We start from the raw sequence: 25,294 nt of genomic DNA, 5'->3' as shown, positions 1-25,294 counted from the left end.
GGTGCGACAACACACTTAACCCAAGGAACCTTGAACAATCCTTTAGCCGCCCTGCCATTGAAAAGGTAAGAGCGGAGGAGCAATGTTGGTGGGGACGCGCTGAGAACAGGGCATCCCAGATCTTTGTCACCTGGGGCAAGAACAGCACAATTTAACATCCCACTTTGACCCCAGGTACCACTGGCATGAACTAATACATTTTTAAAATCACATGTTATAACTGTTAATGGCCTAACATGAAAAATTGCATTTAATTAATTAATTAATTAATTAATATTAACAATGATTAACACATTCTGAACAACTATATTCCTCAGTGTTAGTTCATGTTAGTTAATGCATTTACTAATGTTAACAAATACAACTTTATAGTAAAATGTCACTGTATTTATTTATTTGTTAATTCTTAAATTATGTTAAATAAATAATAATGATATTAATAATAAGTAACGTTTATTTACATTTATTTTTAGTACTATTATATATAATATAATGTTCATCTCCCCTTAATGATGAACACACATCCATGACTCCAAGAGCCCCCTCCTCCATGTGTGGACACACACACACACACACACGCGTGCAAACACTTTCTCCATGATCCCATTATAACTCCCGGAGGAAAATTAGAAGGCAGTTTAGAATAAAACTGCAATGTCTCTCTCATTAGATGCTCCACGGCATTGGTCCTGTACTATATAATAAGAGACTATTTTTATCATGGAACCCAACATTACCCTCCTTTTAACCATTGGCACTCAGTTCTAAGACTCTTTCACAAAGGAGATTTGACTTATATCTTCTTACGGTTGCGTGTTAAGGATCCAGAATCAGGCATACTGTAAGTCCATAATCACCTCGGTGGGAGACAACAACCGGTGCCTAGTTCATTCTGTCATATAGTGAGACAAAACATAGATGTGTCTCTTAGCAGATTGGTTTCTGTGGTGTGAACATGTCTGCTCTTGACACTATTTTTGTTCCAATAAGTTTGTACATCCCAAAGTTTGTTTATGCCATTATTTCCACAGCAATAATAGCTTCTTCGCTTTAAGTATTGCATTCAGGCGAACTCATGGGGTAATTGTGAGCGCTCATGTGGTTTCAACTCATAAACGCTACAGCTTATGAATAGCTTTATGGGGAGCTTACAACCTACCGATCATTTTGTGGTTTTAAAATTCCACTGATTTAAAAATGGCACGGATCGTTTTAATTTGGGAAATGTCATTGAATTAAACACTACATCAGAAAATAAGCACACCCACAGAATTGGGAACGATCATGCGAGTTTGAGCATACGGTGTGCTCCAGTTTTGGACACCGTGCTTTCAAATGCTAAAAATAGCTCACAAATCCATGCAATTATAACGTGTTGTGTACCACTGGTTCTGTCTGAAAATAGGGTACACTATCTTACAATTTGTGTATCGTCAAAACAAACTTTACATTTGTGTGGGGCTGAAAGTTGATTTCAAACTTTACAAAACGGTGACCTATGTATTTGGCTTTTAATGCAATTCTTGCCTTTATTATCTCTTCGGTTACGCAGTCATGCAGAGCATCTCTGTTTTTTCAGACCCATCGGGAGCTCTGGAGCAGCAGTGATGTCATTTATAACAACTCTTTTTCATGAAGTGTTATATTTTTTGAAGGCAGAAAATCTCTCTTGCAAGGCCGGAAAATTGGTTTAAATGTATCGTATACAGATAGGCTTCATCTGAAATTAAGTTTGTATTTATTTGTGAAGGGATTTCATTGGAAAATCTTTTAAAGAGACTGGTTATACGAGTATATTGCTATAGCCCATTTTTAAAAACGTTATTGTCATCCAGCAGCCGTCGGTTGTGACCGACAAAAACAAAACAAAAATACAAGCAACTAACTGTTTATGGCTACAGCAACAATTATTTTATACCTGTCTGAGAGTAAGTCAGCTTTATAAATGGACATTGCATAAAAGCTTTACTATCCAACGCTGAAACCCTGGGGTTCTTGTGAAGAATTCACATTTTAAAATGTTTTTAATAATGATTTTTTATTTGAGCTGTACGAGCAGTTTGACTTTATTTGACTTCAACTCGCATAAAGAAATACAGCCGATTCCAAAGAGACTATTCCAAATATTCATTGAATCACTAGTGACGTAGTCATCCAACAGCATTGTGAACCCCTGACAGCATGACCAAACAAAACTGAAAATGTTTTTACATAAAAAATAATCTTTGAAGTTATACATTTACAAAAATTACTATTGTGTTGTTTTAAAGTGAATATGAACTTGTTTTCCTTGCAGTATTTAGGGTCTGAAAAAATACAGAGCCTGATTTGTAATGCTGGGATCAGTTTGTTCTTGGTGTCATCTGACCGGATGGATGTTCTTATTCATGTCAGATGTGACCCGACATGACATTTAAACTGAATAAAGGACGAGAGATCTGTGGAAGCGAGCTGCTAATAAAAGCTCTCGGCTTCACGTATAGACTTGTTTTGAGTTTCTTTAAATAACACTGCAAAATGACTGCTGAAGATTTATTTCTCAAGAGATAAAGAAGATGGGAGAGACACAGAGGGGCAGAGATCCGCGATTAAAACCCATCTCGACACTTCTGTTATTTGTGTGTTTGTTTTGCATATGAATTTCCCTTATGCTTTGTGCTTTTGACATTTTGAGATTATTGTAACAATGAACGCTTTGCTGGTCAATGTCTCTCTATCCAGGATCGGAAAATAGAGTTGCTCTTAATCGGGATGGGGGCTTGTGGTTCAGTCACTCCAGAGAACAAAAGGTTTTTGTAATTAGTGGCTGTTTCAAGCATGATTCTCTTGAGAAATGACAGATTCGGAGTAACAGTTAAGTGTGATTTCAGCTGGACATATTGTCTAAATCTGTTCCATCATGTTGCTAGCATGCTAACATTTCACTGAAGATAATACTATCAAACCGCCTACACCAACATAACCCCCCCACCTTTAACTTTGGATAACATTGCCAAGTGATAAAGAGTGAGGTTGACACACCCCCAAGTCTACACTTATCGGTGTAAAATAAAGGTGCTTCAAAAGGTTCTTCCATTGAGAAGAACATCTGAAGAACCTTGGTGTTTCACAAAAGGTTCAAAATGGTTGTTCTATGGCATTGCTGTGAAGAAACGTTAAAGCACCTTTATTTTTAAAAGTGTCCGTGTTCTAGCCCCGACATTAACGTATTCAAACTTTATTCTGATTAAATAGCTATCTAGTAAAAGCAATGGTGTTTCATGTATTTTGACTTTATTACAATGTTAAATGAGTGGTCTTCTCATGCTTGACATGGTCAACTTGTCAAAAAACGAGTTGGACGTATGAGGTAATATTTCTTTGCTCGATACACTCCCCCAGTGTCTGTACAGGTTTCGAAAAGTTTTTTTCGAACATGAAAATCCGTTTCGTAACAACTTTTCTTAGTTCCTTATTGGACAATTCTCCCGGAAAAGCATGCCGAGTGGTCCCAGAGCTAAAAATATGCTGGACATGAACCGCACGCGGTGAGTGAAACTGATGTCTGTGTTTTTTTGGTTATGGGTGCGCACGTGTTTCCCACTCCACAATGGGAATGGTGACTTGTGCAATTTCCAAATAGGGACAAAGCTAATAAGTAATAATGATAGGTACCACATAGAGACGTCCATCTGTTGTCGTCGTTGCTGTGGTTCTTGTTCTAATACAGACTCGGGGTCCGATTCAGGATCATATATGTATGGCTCGATCACACTGTAAGCCATAGTTAACTGTTTAACAATTAAAAAATATTTACATCCATGCAACAGCTGGCGGACTGTTTCGCAAAGGCTGTACGTACTCGTCTTTAGCTCCGCCCAACAAGCTCTGCTTTTTTCGGAAACGATCGGACAGCTGTATCCGTCTCCTGTAAATGTAAGAAATCTAAAAACTTTTCAGGGATACGAAGAACGCAGTACTACTCTACAGGTTCTTAACATAAGATTGGCAGAAACCGCTTCCGTTTCCACACCTTTAACACATCACTGATATTCAATTGCCATTTTAAAGTTTTGACTACATTAACAAATCATGTAAAAAGTTAAGTAATCCATGTGATAGCTCTACAAGACCTACAGCAATCGTGTCCATTCTGTTCATTTACCACCATCCAACACTGCAACATTGCAGAACACCTAAAGCTTCAACAAAAATCTAGTCAAAAACAGAAAATTCTAGTGCATTTCCTCTCGACGATGAGAAATTGTGACTCAGAAAGCTATTATTGGCAATCGATACCTTGACAACAAAACAATGCGTCCCAATATCACCGAAATAGCCAATCCCCCACCAATCGCACAGTCTCTGAGAACCACTGAAGAAGATTCTAATAGACCTTTACTGAGCTCACAATGGAGTCAAACAACCTCATGCAATAACTCTGATGAGGGTGATTAAGGCGCATGGTGGCAAACGAGAGAATGATTGTCAGGAGTGATTGTCTGAGTGACCCTGCATGAAAGTGCTGCGGGAGAATTTAACTCAGTTATTTTGGCACGCTTTTCCTCGTTGATTAAATTAATACGATAAATCCTAGATCCCCTGCCAGGTCTCAACCCGACTATTTTTATAATATGGGTTACACAAGTACAAAAAATCGGTTTCCTCTGTCTCTGGAGAGCAGGCTATCAGTTTTAAAGTGGGGTCATTACTCTCAGGAATCGGAAACGGATAGAATTGGGGTAAACAAATAGGGCTTTCTATATAACGTATATCACTAATGTTAAATATTCAAATTTGGTTCATAATTCATTCCGCACCACTTATGTTTGGATCATGTGTGACAAAGGCCAGCTAGTACGTCAAAGCTGTGCAGTAAACCATACTCCATGATCTCAGACTGAGCCCTATAGGGACTGACACTAGAGGCTGTGGCCTTCAGTCTCCTTGTTGGAGCATCTGACTTCCATGTCGAACTGATTGCTATGGGTTCAGATAGGACCGAGTTACGCACAAATTATATTGAGGGGATTTTGATGAGGTGTCCAAAATCCTGAGTTGTTTAACCCATAACAAATGGTTTACCCAAACATGGGTTGAAATAGCCCATGTTCATTTTACCAGCACACCTGCAAAACCAGCACAAACCTGGCTGCGAGACCCCCTCAAACCAACCAGTTTAGGCTGAGTTTAGCTGTTCAGCTTTAATTCTGAAGGGAAATGTTCTAATGTGTTACCTTAGTGTATGATTTCCAATGCTCAGTTTCACCCCTCTCCAAAATGATTCTACACCACCATCACCCTGTCTTCTGTGGAAGTGTTTTAGCTGCTGTCTTAACAAGGGAAGTTTAAATTGCATTAATTGCCCTGCACTGATGGAAGATTATCTGCACAATTAAAATAATTGTTCTGCCAGAGCTGTGCTGGAAATGTCCCTTGTCACAGTTCTTGCGGGAGTCTGGCCAGAAATAGCAAGATGCTCATTGCCATTTGCAAGAATGTTAGCTTCTGCACCACTTAAGAGCAAATCCGAGAAATAAAAAAACTAAGTAAAATAGCATTTGAACTGGTTTGGTTTTTGGCATTGTAGATCACGATAAAAACCTACCTAGGAAATGTGTTTTCCTTTTATTTTGTGTACTATCTGTAAGTATTGCTATAAGGTTCCCATCGTTCCTTGTTTTACCTTTGTAATACTCGATACGATTCCAATAATTTGAAATGATCAAAATGATAAGAATAAAAACAAGTAATAAACCAACATTGAGATACATTTTTGGATTTTTATACATGCAATGCCATCATAAAAATCTGTTCTGTTGCTGAGCGCAAGGCACTGCAGCGGGTGGTGAAAACAGCCCAGCGCATCACAGGGACTACACTTTCTCCCATTGAGGACATCCAGAAGAAACGCTGTCTGCGTCGAGCTCGCAGCATTCTCAAGGACTCCTCTCACCCCACTCATAGACTGTTTACTCTCCTCCGGACAAGAACCAGCAGACTAAGAAACTTTTTTCCCAGAGCTGTTTCATTATTGAACTCTGCCCCCCACTGATTCCACTACCTCTCTTACCTTTAACTCCAATGCTGCTATAACATTGTTTACATTGCACTACAGGGCTGCATGCATGACTGAACTGTACACACCAGTACTTCATGTTATCTGCTCTACTGGACTGTTTACACACGCACAGCATCATTTGCACTCTATACTGCTCACTTGCACATCTGAAATATGCTCATTTGCACTAATGGACCACTTTCATAACTCATCTACTGCACTGTAACTCTATTAACTGCATCTACTCATCTTCTGCACTGTAACCTAATTAACTACATCTACTCATCTATTGCACTGTAACTCTATTAACTGCATCTACTCATCTATTGCACTGTAACCTCAATAACTGCATCTACTCATCTATTGCACTGTAACTCTATTAACTGCATCTACTCATCTATTGCACTGTAACTCTATTAACTGCATCTACTCATCTATTGCACTGTAACTCTATTAACTGCATCTACTCATCTATTGCACTGTAACCTCAATAACTGCATCTACTCATCTACTGCACTGTAACTATTAACTGCATCTACTCATCTACTGACCTGTAACCTCAATAACTGCATCTACTCATCTATTGCACTGTAACTCTATTAACTGCATCTACTCATCTATTGCACTGTAACCTCAATAACTGCATCTACTCATCTACTGCACTGTAACTATTAACTGCATCTACTCATCTACTGCACTGTAACCTCAATAACTGCATCTACTCATCTACTGCACTGTAACTATTAACTGCATCTACTCATCTACTGCACTGTAACTATTAACTGCATCTACTCATCTACTGCACTGTAACCTCAATAACTGCATCTACTCATCTATTGCACTGTAACCTCAATAACTGCATTAACTAATCTACTGCACTGTAACTCTATTAACTGCATCTACTCATCTACTGCACTGTATCCTCAATAACTGCATCTACTCATCTATTGCACTGTAACTATTAACTGCATCTACTCATCTACTGCACTGTATCCTCAATAACTGCATCTACTCATCTATTGCACTGTAACTATTAACTGCATCTACTCATCTACTGCACTGTAACCATTAACTGCATCTACTCATCTACTGCACTGTAACCTCAATAACTGCATCTACTCATCTATTGCACTGTAACTTCAATAACTGCATCTACTCATCTATTGCACTGTAACCTCATTAACTGCATCTACTCATCTATTGCACTGTAACTTCAATAACTGCATCTACTCATCTATTGCACTGTAACTCCATTAACTGCATCTACTCATCTACTGCACTGTAACCTCAATAACTGCATCTACTCATCTATTGCACTGTAACCTCAATAACTGCATCTACTCATCTACTGCACTGTAACCTCAATAACTGCATCTACTCATCTATTGCACTGTAACTCTATTAACTGCATCTACTCATCTATTGCACTGTAACCTCATTAACTGCATCTACTCATCTATTGCACTGTAACCTCAATAACTGCATCTACTCATCTACTGCACTGTAACCTCAATAACTGCATCTACTCATCTATTGCACTGTAACCTCAATAACTGCATCTACTCATCTATTGCACTGTAACTCTATTAACTGCATCTACTCATCTATTGCACTGTAACTCTATTAACTGCATCTACTCATCTATTGCACTGTAACTCTATTAACTGCATCTACTCATCTATTGCACTGTAACTCTATTAACTGCATCTACTCATCTATTGCACTGTAACCTCAATAACTGCATCTACTCATCTACTGCACTGTAACTATTAACTGCATCTACTCATCTACTGCACTGTAACCTCAATAACTGCATCAACTCATCTATTGCACTGTAACTTCAATAACTGCATCTACTCATCTATTGCACTGTAACCTCATTAACTGCATCTACTCATCTATTGCACTGTAACCTCAATAACTGCATCTACTCATCTACTGCACTGTAACCTCAATAACTGCATCTACTCATCTATTGCACTGTAACCTCAATAACTGCATCTACTCATCTATTGCACTGTAACTCTATTAACTGCATCTACTCATCTATTGCACTGTAACTCTATTAACTGCATCTACTCATCTATTGCACTGTAACTCTATTAACTGCATCTACTCATCTATTGCACTGTAACTCTATTAACTGCATCTACTCATCTATTGCACTGTAACCTCAATAACTGCATCTACTCATCTACTGCACTGTAACTATTAACTGCATCTACTCATCTACTGCACTGTAACCTCAAAAACTGCATCAACTCATCTATTGCACTGTAACTTCAATAACTGCATCTACTCATCTATTGCACTGTAACCTCATTAACTGCATCTACTCATCTATTGCACTGTAACCTCAATAACTGCATCTACTCATCTATTGCACTGTAACCTCAATAACTGCATCTACTCATCTATTGCACTGTAACCTCAATAACTGCATCTACTCATCTATTGCACTGTAACCTCAATAACTGCATCTACTCATCTATTGCACTGTAACTCTATTAACTGCATCTACTCATCTATTGCACTGTAACTCTATTAACTGCATCTACTCATCTATTGCACTGTAACTCTATTAACTGCATCTACTCATCTATTGCACTGTAACTCTATTAACTGCATCTACTCATCTATTGCACTGTAACCTCAATAACTGCATCTACTCATCTACTGCACTGTAACTATTAACTGCATCTACTCATCTACTGCACTGTAACCTCAATAACTGCATCTACTCATCTATTGCACTGTAACTTCAATAACTGCATCTACTCATCTATTGCACTGTAACCTCATTAACTGCATCTACTCATCTATTGCACTGTAACCTCAATAACTGCATCTACTCATCTATTGCACTGTAACTCTATTAACTGCATCTACTCATCTATTGCACTGTAACTCTATTAACTGCATCTACTCATCTATTGCACTGTAACCTCAATAACTGCATCTACTCATCTATTGCACTGTAACTCTATTAACTGCATCTACTCATCTATTGCACTGTAACCTCAATAACTGCATCTACTCATCTATTGCACTGTAACTATTAACTGCATCTACTCATCTATTGCACTGTAACTCTATTAACTGCATCTACTCATCTATTGCACTGTAACTCTATTAACTGCATCTACTCATCTATTGCACTGTAACTCTATTAACTGCATCTACTCATCTATTGCACTGTAACTCTATTAACTGCATCTACTCATCTATTGCACTGTAACTCTATTAACTGCATCTACTCGTCTATTGCACTGTAACCTCAATAACTGCATCTACTCATCTATTGCACTGTAACCTCAATAACTGCATTAACTCATCTACTGCACGGTAACTCTATTAACTGCATCTACTCATCTACTGCACTGTAACCTCAATAACTGCATTAACTCATCTACTGCACTGTAACCTCAATAACTGCATTAACTCATCTATTACACTGTAACTCTATTAACTGCATCTACTCATCTATTGCACTGTAACCTCAATAACTGCATTAACTAATCTACTGCACTGTAACTCTATTAACTGCATTAACTCATCTTCTGGACTGCAACCTATTATTAACTATTATTCTGCACTGTTACTTCAACAACTGCATTAACTCACCTATTGCATTGCAATTTTAATGCATAGGCAGAATGAACTGACTGCTGATTGCGGTCGTTTTCCTTTTTTGCATGTTATGGTATTATTGCAGATTGTTCTGATATATTGTAATTTTAAGCTTCATGTATTTATGACATTGAAATATGTTATTTAAATGAAGTATATTATTTTAAATTGAACAACTTACAATTTCTAACAACCCAGCTTAGTATTTATTTCAGATCAATTTCATTGCACATCGAATAGATATTGTATATATGATATAGATAACATTTAACACTGTAATGTACCCCACCAGTCATTCTGACACAAAGCTCTTCCTAAACTGCTCCACCGAGAGCTTCTTTTGTTTAGTGTCTGTCATTAGCAAAGACTTGGAGACAAACAGGAGCTCCTCATTAATGAAGGAAAGAGCAGTCATTTCAATGACCTGCTTTCACCCGGCACTCATTAATAACTTCTGACGGTTCCACGAGGCTGAGATGCTGCTCTTATCTGACAACACACCATGGTTCAGATTTACAAGACAAGCAACGGAAATGCTGAAAAAATATGCAAAAGACCAGTTAAATCGGAATACTAATGGGATAAATCCTTTTATCGTTCGAAACATTCCACAAAAGGATTCTGATAAATTATGCACAGTTATTGTTGATAGTGGTACATGTGGACAGTTCTAACAACAAACAATATGTACGATTTTTCATTCAAAAATAAGTAACACAACATTTTTGTCATGGAAGCTCCCAGCCTGTCAGATTCTCACCTTCCCGGCACATTCAGCTTCCGATTCCCCCACACAGCTACCGATTCCCCCACACGTTCACCTGACGATCAGTGGCCTTTAAATGATGTTTTATTAACAAAGTTTGGGAGGAACACGTGCATATAATTAACTCAGCTGGATTTCCATGAACAATCACAGCAATCATCCTACAGCCTATAAGCAGTCAAGCCACCTCACCACCATTCTCTTTGACGTTTCGCAACATCCCTCCTCCACACCACTAGCCGTTATACTCCAGTATGATCCGGGTCAGGGCACACACCGCGCCCGGTGCACTCTCTCTGGTCAAGGGGCAGGTGCTCCGAGTTCAGGGAGATTAATCGAGCTCCGAGCCCTGGGACAGCAGGCCAAATACGCATGCTATCCATCCCAAATCATTAGCTGCGAGGTGAACTTGTGAAATACTAAACATTCCTGCACCTCAGCTTCGTGTCTCCAAAGCTTACCGGACTCTACCAGCCAGGCTCTTCATCTTCTTAGAAGTCCCCAAGTCTTCCTCCCATTGTGGTCTAAGGATATCTAAAGATAGAAATAACTAACTCATCCTATTATACAGTTTCTGCTCAGCATTGCCATTACTTTCCTGTTTCTCCAATGCTGTTGTTCCTCTTTACACTGTTAAATGTAACTGTTCTCCGTCTCTGGGTCCCTTCTGTGTGCTTACAATTTTGCATTAAAACATAAAGAAACATATTTCCAGACATCTGTGCACTTTAATTAGAATGTGCATTCTGCTTGCTGTCTACTGAATAAATATTGATCTATTCATGGCCAGACTAAGAAAATGTGGCAAATTGGGTGGAAAAATATCTATATCAAAGCATTCTGGGGAAAAGTGATATTTCAACAGACAACAAACATATTGACTTAAAGGCCTATCCACAAACCCATATATCCATAAAAGCCGTTTGTCATTTCCCTATAATAGTCTTTACTGAATAAGCACCTCTGCTGGCAGCTGGTGAAACTTTTGTCTACTGCCAGTATGAAATTATATATTGCGCTACAATTTTGCAATGATGGTATGTTTTTCATTTAACGCTACAGGATTAATTGTGTTTATTGCACATTACACTAGACAGACATTTTGAGCAAATAACCCATTTATTATATAACAGAAAATACAAAATACAAAACTCTACAAAAATCGTTTTTGGAGTTGCACCTGCAAATGTATTTTATGCATGAAAGGGCCTCCAAATGTTATACACGTTAAAATGAGCTATACATAAAGTGTCATTTTTTGCATCTATGGTTTAATCATAAACCATATAACCCCCCAGTGAATCTCTGCCATTTCCAGTACTGTACAATATAATTTTGAATGATGAATAACATAATATTATGACATAAATTGTAATTAAATAAATGTGTAATATAACTATGTTTTAGCCTGTGAATGAACTTCTTGGAAAGACTTGGTCTCTGGGACACAAAGACAGCGATCTTATTGCCTCCCATGACCAGCGGAGTGAACCTCAGTATTGTCTTAAGATTGCTTGAAGCTTCTTCTTTGAATTACTGTGTCAAATTTCAGTGGCTTTACGGGGCCTGGTTTTCTTTAACCAGTACAGATCAATAATCTTCTTATCCTTGAATGATGGGAGGTGTTGCTCATTTTTTAGGTGCAGTGGAATGAAAAACCTTCTTGCTTTTTGAGACATGAACACACACACACACAGAGAGAGAGAGAGAGAGAGAGAGAGAGAGAGAGAGAGAGAGAGAGAGAGAGAGAGAGAGAGAGAGAGAGAGAGAGAGAGAGAGAGAGAGAGAGAGAGAGAGAGAGAGAGAGAGAGAGAGAGAGAGAGAGAGAGAGAGAGAGAGAGAGAGAGAGAGAGAGAGAGAGAGAGAGAGAGTCTATGTAATTCTTACGTCTGATTTGTTTCTATTTCTTTACATGACAAATAATTGTATTACAATTTACTGGAGCACAGATGTAATCCAAAAACCTTGTTATAGAAAGCATCAGGATTCCTCAAAGTGCATCTACATCTATCCAATGCCTCAGAAAATCAGAACGTCAACACAAATCAAATTAGGCAGGTTGACTACAAGCAACGTGCCAGGCAGGTGGCTGGGTCATTGCTCTCCTTTGATGGGAAGATTACATTTGAAATCCACAAGTTATAAATAGGTACACAAAATAAAAACATTAAAAAGAGTCATCTAAAGGTAAATGACAGAAGAATGTTCCAAGCAAGCTACAATATAATATTTTACATGTGCTGTAGGTGTTGTGCATTGTTGTTGTTGTGTTTTTGTTGTTATGTATCCAGAAACCATGTTTTACTCAAAATGATGGATAATAACATTTTATATGTTATATTATCGTGTAGCCAGATGTTAAACGGGATATCGACTAATCAGAAAATTTGCTAGTAGTGTAGTATGTTGTACTTTATGAAAAACTTGTTTTTCTTGCAGGTCTAAATTCCAAACTATACCGTTGAAAAAACAAGTAACCACAGTAAACCCATACTTGAATACATTCAAAACTTAACTAAAGGAACATTTTTAATGTTGCACTAAAATTACAATAACAAACCAAAACATTTTTTTTAATGTATCAATCTTATGAAACAACATACAAAATAAATAATTAAATATAAAATGACAAAAGCGTACACCAAAATTGCTAAAACTTTGACTAAAATTAACAATCTAAAACATAAATGCTACTTTAAAATATTAATAAAACAAATAAAATAAAAAAACAAGTAACCAAACTAAAAGCATACTTGAATACAGGTATGGGTCAACATTTTCAACAATCTAACAGTGCAGTTTGTTTCTCATTAATGTAAAATAATTTGTATATGCAATTATACAACAAATGTTACGCAATTCAGTAAATAAATATTTTCCTTTTTCATATTTGTTTTAATATTTGTTTCATGTATTTCTAAAACAGCTTTATGTGTTGATTACTACCATGTAAATAATAAATCTCCATATTTATGGGATAATTTCCCAAATGCTTATGTGATGAAACAGATGTCACATGCAACATTTATGCAATAATAATTACATAACACTAGACAAATGTGTGTGAGCTCGTCCCTTTCTCCTCCAATAAACATGTATTATGCAATGTTAAATCACTAACAGCCGATTGACTAGAGACGTTCAAAACTGTTTAAAATGAAATCTCTTAGGTGTAACTTACATGGCCAATAAGCGTGAATCGTGAACGTAAAGTTCCGCCCTCCTCCAGTGAATGAGCCAAACCTCAGTGTTGTGTGAAGAGCTTCAGGCTACAGGTTTTCTGAAAGAGCAGCTTTCTGGGGGTCTAGGGGAAATGACCTGAACGTCGCAGCATTTGCCCTTTTTATTCATAGCCGGTGGAGAGTTGTATTATGCAGGAAAAATTCTGTTTCAGAAACGGAGCATCTTCGGAATCGCGCCTCCAAAAGAATCTCGGCTTCCTCAGTTTAGGTTTGACTGAACGGCTTTGAGCGTTATAGTGTTGGTAAACAGAAACCTTTTTTTTCTTACAGAGCATTTGTTCCGTTGTTGGGCAGATAGATCCTGCCAGATGTCGCGACGTATCGGGGCTATTTTAGTCCTCAACAGTTGATGCGCGAATCACAAGAGTGAGGGATGCTCACCTGCGATCAGATCGTTAATCTGATCAAAATCATCAGCAACTTTGAGCTCCATCTTCGGAAACCGAGCAGATGAGCAGATGAGTGAAGATCGTCTGTGTGTTTCAGCACCCGAGCGGCTGGACAGCGCATGTGGAGAGTTTTTCCTGCATCTCTACTTCCAGTCCCGTCAAGGTAACGCGCACAATAATACTTACTTAAAACAAAGGGCTGGGCAATGGATGCAACGATTGCTGGCAGGTAGAAAATGTAGTAAAGATCATTTTCCAAATAGTTTGCTTTTTTTCTTGGAATTAACAGAGGTTAACGCACAATTTTCGCTAGTTCACGCACAATTTTAGTCCTTTGTGAATGTCAACAAAGTCTTTTTTAACAGTCCCACTATTATTGCCCAGGGGATGTTTACACAATGTGTTTGGCCTTCAATGTTGAAGCTTAATGATAATGATTTAGCCTAATCAATTATTTAACTTCATAAAAATTCATTTAAGAAACATTGTAAAGTACTTTAATCTAAAAACAAAGTTCTAATGTCTTTGTTTATGGTCTATACTTACATTTTGCCTGTTAAATTTATTATTAGCAATTATCAAAAAAAGTGGTCAATACCCTCCTAAAATATCAGAAATCCCTTTGTTTTTCCTGCTGTCTGTGCAGGCTAAAATGTCTGCCCTTCGGAAGAAATTTGGAAGTGACTATCAGGTGGTGACTACCACGAGGTCCAGCCATCAGAAGGATAGACGGAAGAAACGGCAGCGTTTCGTTGACAAGAACGGACGCTGTAATGTGCAGCATGGAAACCTGGGTGGAGAGACAAGCAGATATCTATCAGACTTGTTCACTACTTTAGTAGACCTCAAATGGCGTTGGAACCTTTTCATATTCATTCTCACATACACAGTGGCTTGGTTATTCATGGCCTCAATGTGGTGGGTCATCGCATACATCAGAGGGGATTTAAATCGAACCCATGATGAGAAATACACACCGTGTGTGGCCAACGTACATAACTTTCCATCAGCGTTTCTCTTCTTTATCGAGACAGAGGCCACCATAGGATATGGCTACAGATACATCACTGATAAATGTCCAGAGGGGATCATTCTCTTCCTATTTCAGTCCATCCTGGGCTCCATAGTGGATGCTTTTTTAATAGGCTGCATGTTTATTAAGATGTCCCAGCCCAAGAAGAGAGCAGAGACATTAATGTTCAGTGAAAATGCAGCCATCTCCATGAGGGATGGCAAACTCACGCTCATGTTCAGGGTTGGAAATCTGCGCAACAGCCACATGGTTTCAGCTCAGATCCGCTGTAAATTACTCAAGGTAAGTGCCTCGCTACTCGCTTTGGTCTCATTTTACACTCTTGAAAATAAAGGTGCTTTAAAGGTTCTCCACAGCGATGCCATAGAAGAACCATTTATGGTTCCACAAAAAAAAAACATCAAGTCAAAGGTAAAAAAACATCTCTTTCTTACTTTTTTATATTCTAATATAATAATTCAAATTCTTAATGGAACCAAAAGACCTTTTGAAACATCTTTTTTAAGAGTGTAGTGTGTAAATAAGTGTAACAAATATGCAATTTGTTTTGTAGTTCTTTTTGTTCAAAAGTATAGTGTCCCTTAACAGAAATGTTTCTCAGGATTATAACATCCTTTCAATTTAAAAGTATGCCTAAATATAATTTTTTGTAGAAAAAATATTATTAAACATGAGTATAAAATAAAATATAATGCAAGCATGTTTCTTTCATTACAAAACCACATGAAAATGATTTAAAATGGATGAACTTGACCGAATAATGAAGAAAAGCAAACATTAAGAGCCCACCGCAGATGGGAATGGAGAAACTGTATTAAGCTTTAAAATAGTTCATGTGTTTCATAACGTATCCTTGACATGCAATTATTTTGCTGCCTTGAAAGACAACACTTTGTCAGTGTTCTAAATAATGATATTGTAGTGTGTAACATAGACACTGTGAGGTGTTATTCTGCCCTCTGTTGTTCATTTCAGCCAGTGATCATCTCACATTGATATTTAAAAAATGTTTTATGTTTATCTATATAGAAGTTAGATTACAATAACTGATGCCATATTCTAATTCAGGACTTCTCTGCTACCTAGGCCTGAACATTTGAATCCCTATGAAATAATAAGTCTCATAAAAATTAATAATACATTTTTAAAGCGTTAATTCATAAGGAAAGAGGAACTGGCCAGACCTGCATTTCTGTAAAAACAGCATTGATTATTTATGGTCGAGTGTCCATCCTCGTGCATTATTTACTGTACAGTGTGTAAAGCACATCTCATCTTTTCACTCCCGCAGTCCCGACAGACGCCCGAGGGCGAGTTCCTCCCGCTGGATCAGCTGGAGCTGGACGTGGGCTTCAGCACCGGAGCCGATCAACTCTTTCTGGTGTCACCACTCACGATCTGTCATGTGATCGACACCAAGAGCCCTTTCTATGAGCTCTCGCAGAGATCCATGCAGACCGATCAGTTTGAAATAGTTGTGATATTGGAGGGTATAGTCGAAACAACCGGTAAGTTATCCCCTCTTCTTTGTCAAGCATGCATTGGATAACACCTTAACTGCACGACATATGTTTCCTTGAACTTGTTTACATGTGCTTCTATATATAAACGGCACCGGCATCTCATTGGTCTTGAAGTGCACATGATTGATCGTGTTTTATTGATTGGTAGCACAGCGTAGCAGTAATCTGATTTCAGCGTGTTACATTGCTGGGACTCACACTTAAAAGCATTTCATCTTTATTTCAGTGGTACATATTGTAACTGTAATATCTATTATCTTTCGCTGAACTTAATATCCAAATCAATTCTATTCGTAAAGAATCATACAGCTTTCTCCAGACTGACCAATGTGGTCATATTAGTTGGACGACTTGTTGCTTTTCACAGCGGGATTCTCCAATTCAAACAAACTGAATGATGAAGTGATGAGACACAATTTTCTCATGAACTCACCCAGAAGAATTCACGCAGATGTAAATTACATTTTTGAACATATCCTGCAAGCTGTTGCAAAGCATAAGATAGCTTGAATATATGTGATACTGTTATATTTTTTGTGGGGCTTATCCTTCTTATATTTGAAGCCCAATTGCATGAAAACTTTACATACGTAAGTAAATGATTGTAAATCTTTTTTATATTAATTATAACAAACAATCCACCTCACAGTTATTCCGTCAGCTTGAAACAGCACATAAAAAACAAATATACCCCTTCTATCTTCTCTTTTGGTACATGACTTTGTCTCATGTCATCGGACGTGTGTGAGTTATCTATGCCTTTCCGAATAACACGTTCGGGCACATCCCTACCATTTACTATCGTAACACAGTCTATAAATGGCTTCTAGAGCACAGAATGCCACAGAACCAAAATGTTAAAACCGTTTAGAGCTCATTTAGAATCTCTAATGGACATAATGAATATCTTTCACTTGAGGAAAACTTTGGGAAGTGGCTGATGTGTTTCTTGATAAGTCGCTCAGGATCCTATTAAAATTCATGTCTCTATAACTTTTGACCTTTGAAGCTGTTGAGGTGTCTACATTTGCATGAATATACAATTATGGAAATAACAGAATACTTTGCAATTTCCGTACAGTAAATCTGGCAAATCTGATGTTTCAGCCCTTTTTTCGCTTGATTTGTGCTTCTTGTGGTTGGTAAACATTTAAAAGCGCGTTACATCCGTGAACCAGTGTAACGGAAGTGAATACAAATATAATATATCTTTAATAACCCATAAGCTGTAATAAATCCCAAGACGGTCCATTCTTCTGGTGGCGGTTATATTGTTTCTATGGCAACCCACTTTAAATCCCTCCTTCCATTTGTGTTTATTTGCTGCCTTTGAACACGTTATTTTAAAAGCATAAAAAGTGTGTGTAAAGCACTTTTTTTAAAGACTGACAATACTGAGCAGAGGGAGAGGACAGGGGTTACACAGAGGAGCAAAAGAGGTCACAGTGACATTTTGTGGCTTGGCTGCTGTTGTCTTTGCTGACCGCTCGTGGATGAAGTGTCAAGAGTTCTACACTTTCTGCAGTCTTGGATGAGTTGATGTGGGGAAAACTGCATGCACGCATGAAGATACACAATATGTGAAGATAATTAATCTACCGTGCATGCGCATAGGCTGGCAAGCGCCTCGCGAGAGCCCCGCCGCAGAGAATCGTCAGTCAATATTGATTGACGATTGGCTCGTTTCACCGGAAGGCGGGACTTCCTTTGCTAGAGTGAAGCATTCCTCCCCATTCTTTGCAAGGGCAATGGCGCATATTGTTAATATTAATATCTTTGATAATGTCCCCCTGAATGAAATTTCAGTAACTCGTAAAATGCAAAACTGAAATGGTTATTGAATCCTTAACTAATACAGTTTGTCAAAGAACAATGTCAACAGTAATAGAATAGATCGACAATACCCTCAAATGTAAATTTTACATTACAGCTGTGAAAGAATTGCGTGTCTATAGGATTGTTATCAAAGCGTTCCCTAGAACGAATGTGTTTCATAACATATCATTAGTCTCACAGTGAGCAAGCCATAGGCGACAGTGGCAAAGCACGAAAACTCCAGTGTTGTAGAATTGAAGTAAAACACCTTGAGAGAAACTGGGCTCAACCGACCAGTTATCCTCTAGCAGATTGACAACAAGCTGGTACAACTAGACAAATTATGTTAACGTTTTGTAAAAGTTAACCAGATTGTGGCATATTTTCTAAGAAGTCCAACCAAGAGTAAGAATTTGAAAGTGTTGCATGGATTTTCCCTGTTGTGTTGTCAACGCTAGACTCTGGCTGTGGGCGTTTGGTGTGACCATCATCTACCGACCCATTAAAATAGATTCTGTGTAGCAAGCATTTAATTGTGAGAGTTACGAGCATTGCAGAAATATGGACTTCAGCCTTGCTCATGAAGGGAATATGCATCTATGGACAAGGATACAGTACCAAGTACTAGGGGATCTCACAATATAATTTTCAAGATTTTTAAAAAATGAGTTAACACTAATTCGAAAATAACAAGTGACCTTTTAATATTTCTCGAATGCTGCGCATTTCTTTGATAAATAAAAATGCCCTTTATTGAAAACAAATGAATAATAGTATTTTTAATAATATCAAACTAAGACTTCGTCTGTACTTTTTCTAACTAGGATATTTTACACATTTTAAGAAATATCAGCATATCCACGTTTAACAAGTTTGCAATAAACACAGCGGCTGTTCAAAACACATATTGCGATTTATTTAACATCAACTGGCTCACAGTGAGTCATTACATCTCAATCATGTACCATCTTTATTGTGTTTGGAAAGACTGCGGATTTGGATCTGTATTGCAAAATGTATTTTAAAATAATTATTTTTATAGTCTATGCATACTGTATGTACACATTTGTACATGTTGTGACAATTTTAATATTTTTGCATGACTGAAATGTTTCTAATGAACTAAAATCCTCAAGAATATCTGAATGTGTGGCTTAATGTCTGAAATTACTTGTGTCAACATATCAGTTATGTTCATCCGAACATTCATTCGAGTGTTTGGTCTTTGGTAATATCAGCATACATCCTCATCTCATCAATATGAAACATTTAAAAAGTCAAATTCTGCTTACCTGCCATTGAAATCTATGTGTTGCGTAAAATGGCATTACACACCGTATCACTCCTTGAGAACTTTTATTTAGGCCACGTAGAGTTTATTTTGAGAGCTTTCATTTCAACAAAATATTCCTGAACACTACTGACACATCAACAAAATCTTAAAAGTTACGATTTGTGTGCCTGTCAAGCTGATTTCAAATATATTTTGTCTGTGGACGCAGAATCTCTCGAGCCGTCTGAGGTCTTAAAATAAAGCCACACAAACTAGAACAACTATGTAGAAGTCAAGAGGTGAAGAGCAATGTAGTTGCCGGTGAGCATTTGCAGAAACTATACAGTTTGCAGAATACGGTTTTCAGTCTAACTTGATGAAATATGAACATTTTGAATTACACTTTTAGTTCACGTTTGTTTTTATTCTCTTTGGAAATGTGTAATGTTAATAAGTAATACAAAAACAGCCCTCGGATTCAGAAATGCATTCTGCAGTTGCTTTTATGCAAAATGACAATAAATAAGAAACACCCACAAAAAATAAGGTAATTTTAAAGGTTCTATTTTTGTTTATAAACGGGTATACAACACGTTAAAAAAATTTTTTTGGGTACACTAAGGAACTACTTTGTACTTTGAGGAACTTTTGTGTACCAGTTAAATATTAGGGGTAAAAACATACAAGGGTGCAATAATTGACCCAAAATGGTACAGCATCATATTGTGTTCTTTAAACATGTAAATGTACAAAATACCTTCTACCGCCATACTGGAAAGAAATCCTCTTATATCAGCCCTAAGCTTGTATAAGTCAGTACCTTGAATTGGTCTGAAGTGGTTTGGGTAAGGCAGCCAGTTATCAGAATGGAGAGTACATGTACAGAGACAGCAAAATAAGCAAATGTTATTTTATACAAACAACGGCTTAGTATTTGAATCATTTTTTTGAAGAGCAAACATGACATGACAATAATTCAGAAAACTGAGCATTGCAGAATTTTGTGCAAGTGTGTTTTTTGCTCTCGGGTGAAAGAAAACATAGTAATGATGTCTTTAGGGAGTTGCCGCGGTTGAGCTGAAGAGTGTACGATGGCACACAAACCTACAGTATGTGAACCCTACAATATTTGGTGAGGAAAAATGATCAGATCCAAAGACCTGTCAAAAAAGAGGGAGAATGATGGGGGAGAGAGATGGAAATAATTGTCTCAGCAGTGCAGCTGATGTTCTCATGTTGTTTTAATGATTTCTTCCGTATAGAGTTCAGGGTGGGCTCGCGGGGTATTACAGACATGAAAGTTGTAGTGAGCACTTACTGTAAAATCTGCCTATGATTCTTTTATGGCCTGGAAAATGTTATTATATATTATCTAATAGAAACACACTTACATTCACACCCTGTACGGTATGTATGTATAATGTCGATTGTGTGTTAAGTAGTCTCGCGTATCACATAACTGACATTTCAGGGACATCAATGACCACCATAGTAGAAACAATTATTGTATTTTTTGTTCTGTTGAATACAAAAGAAGATATTTTAAAGAATTTAGGAATGTTGGCCGACGTTCACTTTTAAGTAACTTTTAGCAGGCTCATGGTGACTTTTGATAAGCAAAAGTACATCTCAGAAGAGCTAACAGAATCACACATAAATATAATAAAAACGAATAAAATAGGTTTTCTCTTGAGCAAATGCATAGACAGCACATTCTCCTTTGAAATATTTATCAGAAACTGCCATGAAAGCATAAATGATTTTTGTTGATTTAAGGTTTGTTCCTTTAGAAAGCAATTTTTTATTTTATGAAAATAAGAAGACTACTATACAAGTGAGCTTACTGAAGACAGCCTGTGCATCTCTGATAACAGGAGCTTTTCTGTTCTTTTGAGAATCATTTTGACTCTATATAAGCCTCTATAGAGTGTGGATGTTTTTTGGAACAGACATTGTCCATTTTTATACAGCACAGGGATTCAACACTTAAATGGGTAACAGTGGAAAATGTTTAGGTAAAAAAACCATTGGTAACACTAATACCACAAAAAGGTTGCATTTGTTAACATCAGTTAATGCATTAGTTGACATAGAATATTAATGAACAATAGCCCTGTAAAGCTGAGGCACCAGAAATGAACTGTGAAACAACAGTTTTTCCTGTAGAATTATATGTTTTTCCCATTTTTCTTGTAAATGTGCTTTTTTTAACGTTTTCGACCATGTTTTGAAAAATAAACTGTAAAAAACTAATATTTTCCTGATTTCTTTACCGTATAAAAAAATACACGAACAACTGTAAAATTACAGGTTTTACATTATAAAATTGTAAAATTCAGTTTTTTTACAGTGCAGCATTTCTTATTTTCTGTGACCTAGTCTGTAAAAACCACGCTAAAATCATAATCCAATTCTCAGATATCAAGCATCGAAGTTTGACTCATTTGGTTTTTGATTAAATGATTTTATGGCCTTTAACAGTCAATAAAATAGATACCACTTTTTACAAATTTAATATTGATACCACTTTTTACAAATATAGATTACATTTTCACAAAATGTTCTTTAGATGATGTTTAACAAAGGTGGGTAGAGTCTTTGCTCAAGTAAAAGTAGAGAAACTGTAAAAGTAAAAGTCACTTTTTACAAAATGACTTAAAAGTAAAAAAGTATGCAATGAAAAAAATACTCAAGTAGCTATTTAATACTTAACGTTTATCTCATCATATACTATTTAGAAAATTAATATTAATACAAATATTTTAATATTACAATTGAAATTATTATTAATATCATAAGCAGATATCTTTCCAATATACACACAGAGACTAAAGAATAGACAAACAAAGAAGAGACGAGCATTTCTGTCAATTTAATCTTGTCCCAATGTCAATGTAGCCTACGCAACTACTAGAATAATGGACCAATGTCAAACTAAAGTGCAGAGAGATTTGCGTTTACAGTGCACTCAGAGCATTTCCGAAGATGATCTAGAAAGAACATCTGCAGTGCTCTCTTATGTATAATACAAACTGATTTGAGACAAAACTCGTGTTTTCTCATGTTGTGTCACATGTATGTGTGTTGTGAAACAGTGAACCACACGCCCATCAACATGTTTTCTTCCTTCTGTTCTTCAAATGTATATTTCTGCAAGCCCACGTCTCTGTGTCTAACAGGTGGCGCGCATGTTGCTGTGTCTGACGACATGTCGCACAGGTTCGCATTTATCATTACTGGCAAACAATGTGACACATTTGGTTTAATAGATTCATCCACTTCATCCAACGCTCTATGTGTTCTGCGTGTTCTTAAGTTTCCCGCTAAGAAAAAGAAGGACGGCTCAAATTTAACTGAGATTTCAAAATGTGACCCTTTTACGGGGCCTTTTCTAAACACTTGCAGGCCCTAGGCAAAATTGATTTTGGAAACATTGAATTAAATATTGTGAAAATTACATGTGTTTTGAACCATTTTAACAAGTTAATGATCTCATCAAACATTTCTGTTTCATTTTCAAATTGCTCTGAATCTAATTTTAGGAAAATATTGAAACATTTGCCAGTCAGCACTTTCAGTCAGGACAGGGAATAGCATAAATGTCCAGTGTCAAATCTTTTGGAGGACATATTGACAACAATGCAATAGGGAGTGCATACAGGTTACTGTAGATGATACGATGGTGAAAAAAGTTGCTAATGAACACTCGAAAAGTCCTCGCTAGGACCGGAATGATGAATGGTGTTACCGATTGATCATTTCTACCATTGGTAATTCAGATTTAGAGTGCAGAAGTGCAATGCTTTCATTGTCTGATCGAATAAACACTCACCACATTTTGTTTCACGTCATCTTCTCTGACAGGCATGACTTGTCAAGCACGGACATCTTACACGGAGGATGAGGTGCTTTGGGGCCACCGTTTCTTTCCAGTTATATCTCTAGAAGAGGGCTTCTTTAAAGTGGATTATTCTCAGTTTCACGCTACCTTCGAAGTTCCCACTACTCCCTACAGCGCAAAGGAGCAAGATGAGGCCCTGCTCATGTCCTCTCCGCTCATGGCCCCATCTGTGTGCAATAGTGGGGAGAGATACAGCTCCCTGGACTGCATGGAACTGCTTGAAGATCCAGAGAGCACAACCAAATTACCAACTAAGTTGCAGAAGATGACAGGCAGAGACGGGCTGCCCAGAAAGCTCCTGAGGATGAGCTCGACCACATCGGAGATGACTTATAGCCTTGGTGAGCTTCCCATTAAGCTTCAGCGCATCAGTTCTGTGCCTGGAGTCTCGGAGGAGAGACAGGTTACTCAGATAAGTAAAATGGCCACTGAGGCAATAAGCAAGTCGGTTGCGGACCTCCCACCGAAACTACAGAGACTGGCTGGAGGAGGAGGCCGTATGGATGGACACTTACCCCCCAAACTCCGAAAAATGAACTCGGATCGTTTCGCGTAGAACATTCATTGACCTACTAAGCAATATTTTGTATATGGAAAATTGCGTGAAAATACAAAGAAATATATTGATGTTTTAGCACCGCTATAGTTCGTGGTTTGTGCGCATACATTAGGTATATTCTGGGCGTTTTGCAAGCTTTTTGTTAGACCAGGTTGTACTGTATATGCAATACTTATTAAGTTGGTTAATGTAATACAGAACATCTGTTCCTGTGGCAGGTTATTGGGTAGTAAACACGTTTTTGAGTTGTTGTTACTACAAGCACAATCTGGTACGGATGACACCCTTAAGTGCATGTTAATATATCTTTCTCTGAACGGCATGACAAGCTGCACACACATAAGTATGCCAAGGAAATGTGTTGTTTCTTCAAGCCATATGGTGGGATAGTGGACGCTGCCATGGCTCATTAGGAATTATTCATAATATGCTGTTGATGTACATTGTATACTATACTGTCTGTGTTTTGAAGATAAGTGAAGAGAACAGAGAAGAGCACACTAAACAACTTTATTTCAGTGATCTACATGCTTTATTTGTGTATTTACATGCTCATGGTACATGGCGTATTTTTCTGTGTGCATGATGGGTGATTGGTTTTTTAAAGACCAATAAGACTTTATATATAAAGTAAAACGTGTCACAGTGAGCAGTGCACCATTGACAACCTTCTCTTATAGCACAAATATATTATCTGCCAATTAGAGTTAAGCCTTTCCGCACAGAGAATTATCAATAAAGACTTGAGTCCAGAAGCCTATGTCTAAACTTTACATTTTTTACTGATAAATAAAGGAAAATAGAACAACCCTCTGAAACGTTCTATACATCAAATATCAACCCAAAATGGGATTCATTTATGGATGGTTTCATCATACGCAAACACTGGCCCCAAATTATCTTATTTTTCCGGGTTATACAAATTGACATTAGGCTACATATGCTTTTTTCTTCGATGGGATGCCCTCGAATTACGTATTGGAAGGATCATAAAGCATCTCAACAATCAGCCTTGTGTCGTCCGTTGCTGCACGCTCATGGTTGATTCGGGAAGTGCTATGCTAGAACCTATATAGCTGTCTGTGTAATACATGATAAACTAAAAGAACGTTTATAAATCATA

The 25,294-nt window shown here is 37.4% G+C and overlaps 1 protein-coding gene across 1 annotated transcript; it reads left to right on the top strand.

Annotated features, from left to right (window-relative positions):
• The first annotated feature begins 13,685 nt into the window (after window positions 1-13,685).
• On the top strand, window positions 13,686-24,924 carry kcnj3a (potassium inwardly rectifying channel subfamily J member 3a). Its single transcript, XM_079464864.1, has 4 exons — window positions 13,686-14,230; window positions 14,714-15,382; window positions 16,392-16,608; window positions 23,576-24,924. Exons 2-4 carry the CDS (start codon window positions 14,720-14,722, stop codon window positions 24,166-24,168), a joined length of 1,473 nt encoding a protein of 490 aa, XP_079320990.1. The 5' UTR covers window positions 13,686-14,230; window positions 14,714-14,719; the 3' UTR covers window positions 24,169-24,924.
• The last annotated feature ends 370 nt before the right edge of the window (window positions 24,925-25,294 follow it).

This window comes from Barbatula barbatula, assembly GCF_947034865.1.
Source record: "Barbatula barbatula genome assembly, chromosome: 9".
In the NCBI taxonomy this organism is placed as follows: domain Eukaryota; kingdom Metazoa; phylum Chordata; class Actinopteri; order Cypriniformes; family Nemacheilidae; genus Barbatula; species Barbatula barbatula.
This window is presented reverse-complemented; position numbering and strand designations above follow the sequence as displayed.

Bases quoted from the DNA above. Each gene is read 5' to 3' on its own strand.
- kcnj3a (XM_079464864.1), top strand. From the start codon at position 14,720: ATGTCTGCCCTTCGGAAGAAATTTGGAAGTGACTATCAGGTGGTGACT. The intron at 15,383-16,391 runs GTAAGTGCCTCG...TCACTCCCGCAG, and splicing joins TCCGCTGTAAATTACTCAAG to TCCCGACAGACGCCCGAGGG. The intron at 16,609-23,575 runs GTAAGTTATCCC...CTTCTCTGACAG, and splicing joins GGGTATAGTCGAAACAACCG to GCATGACTTGTCAAGCACGG.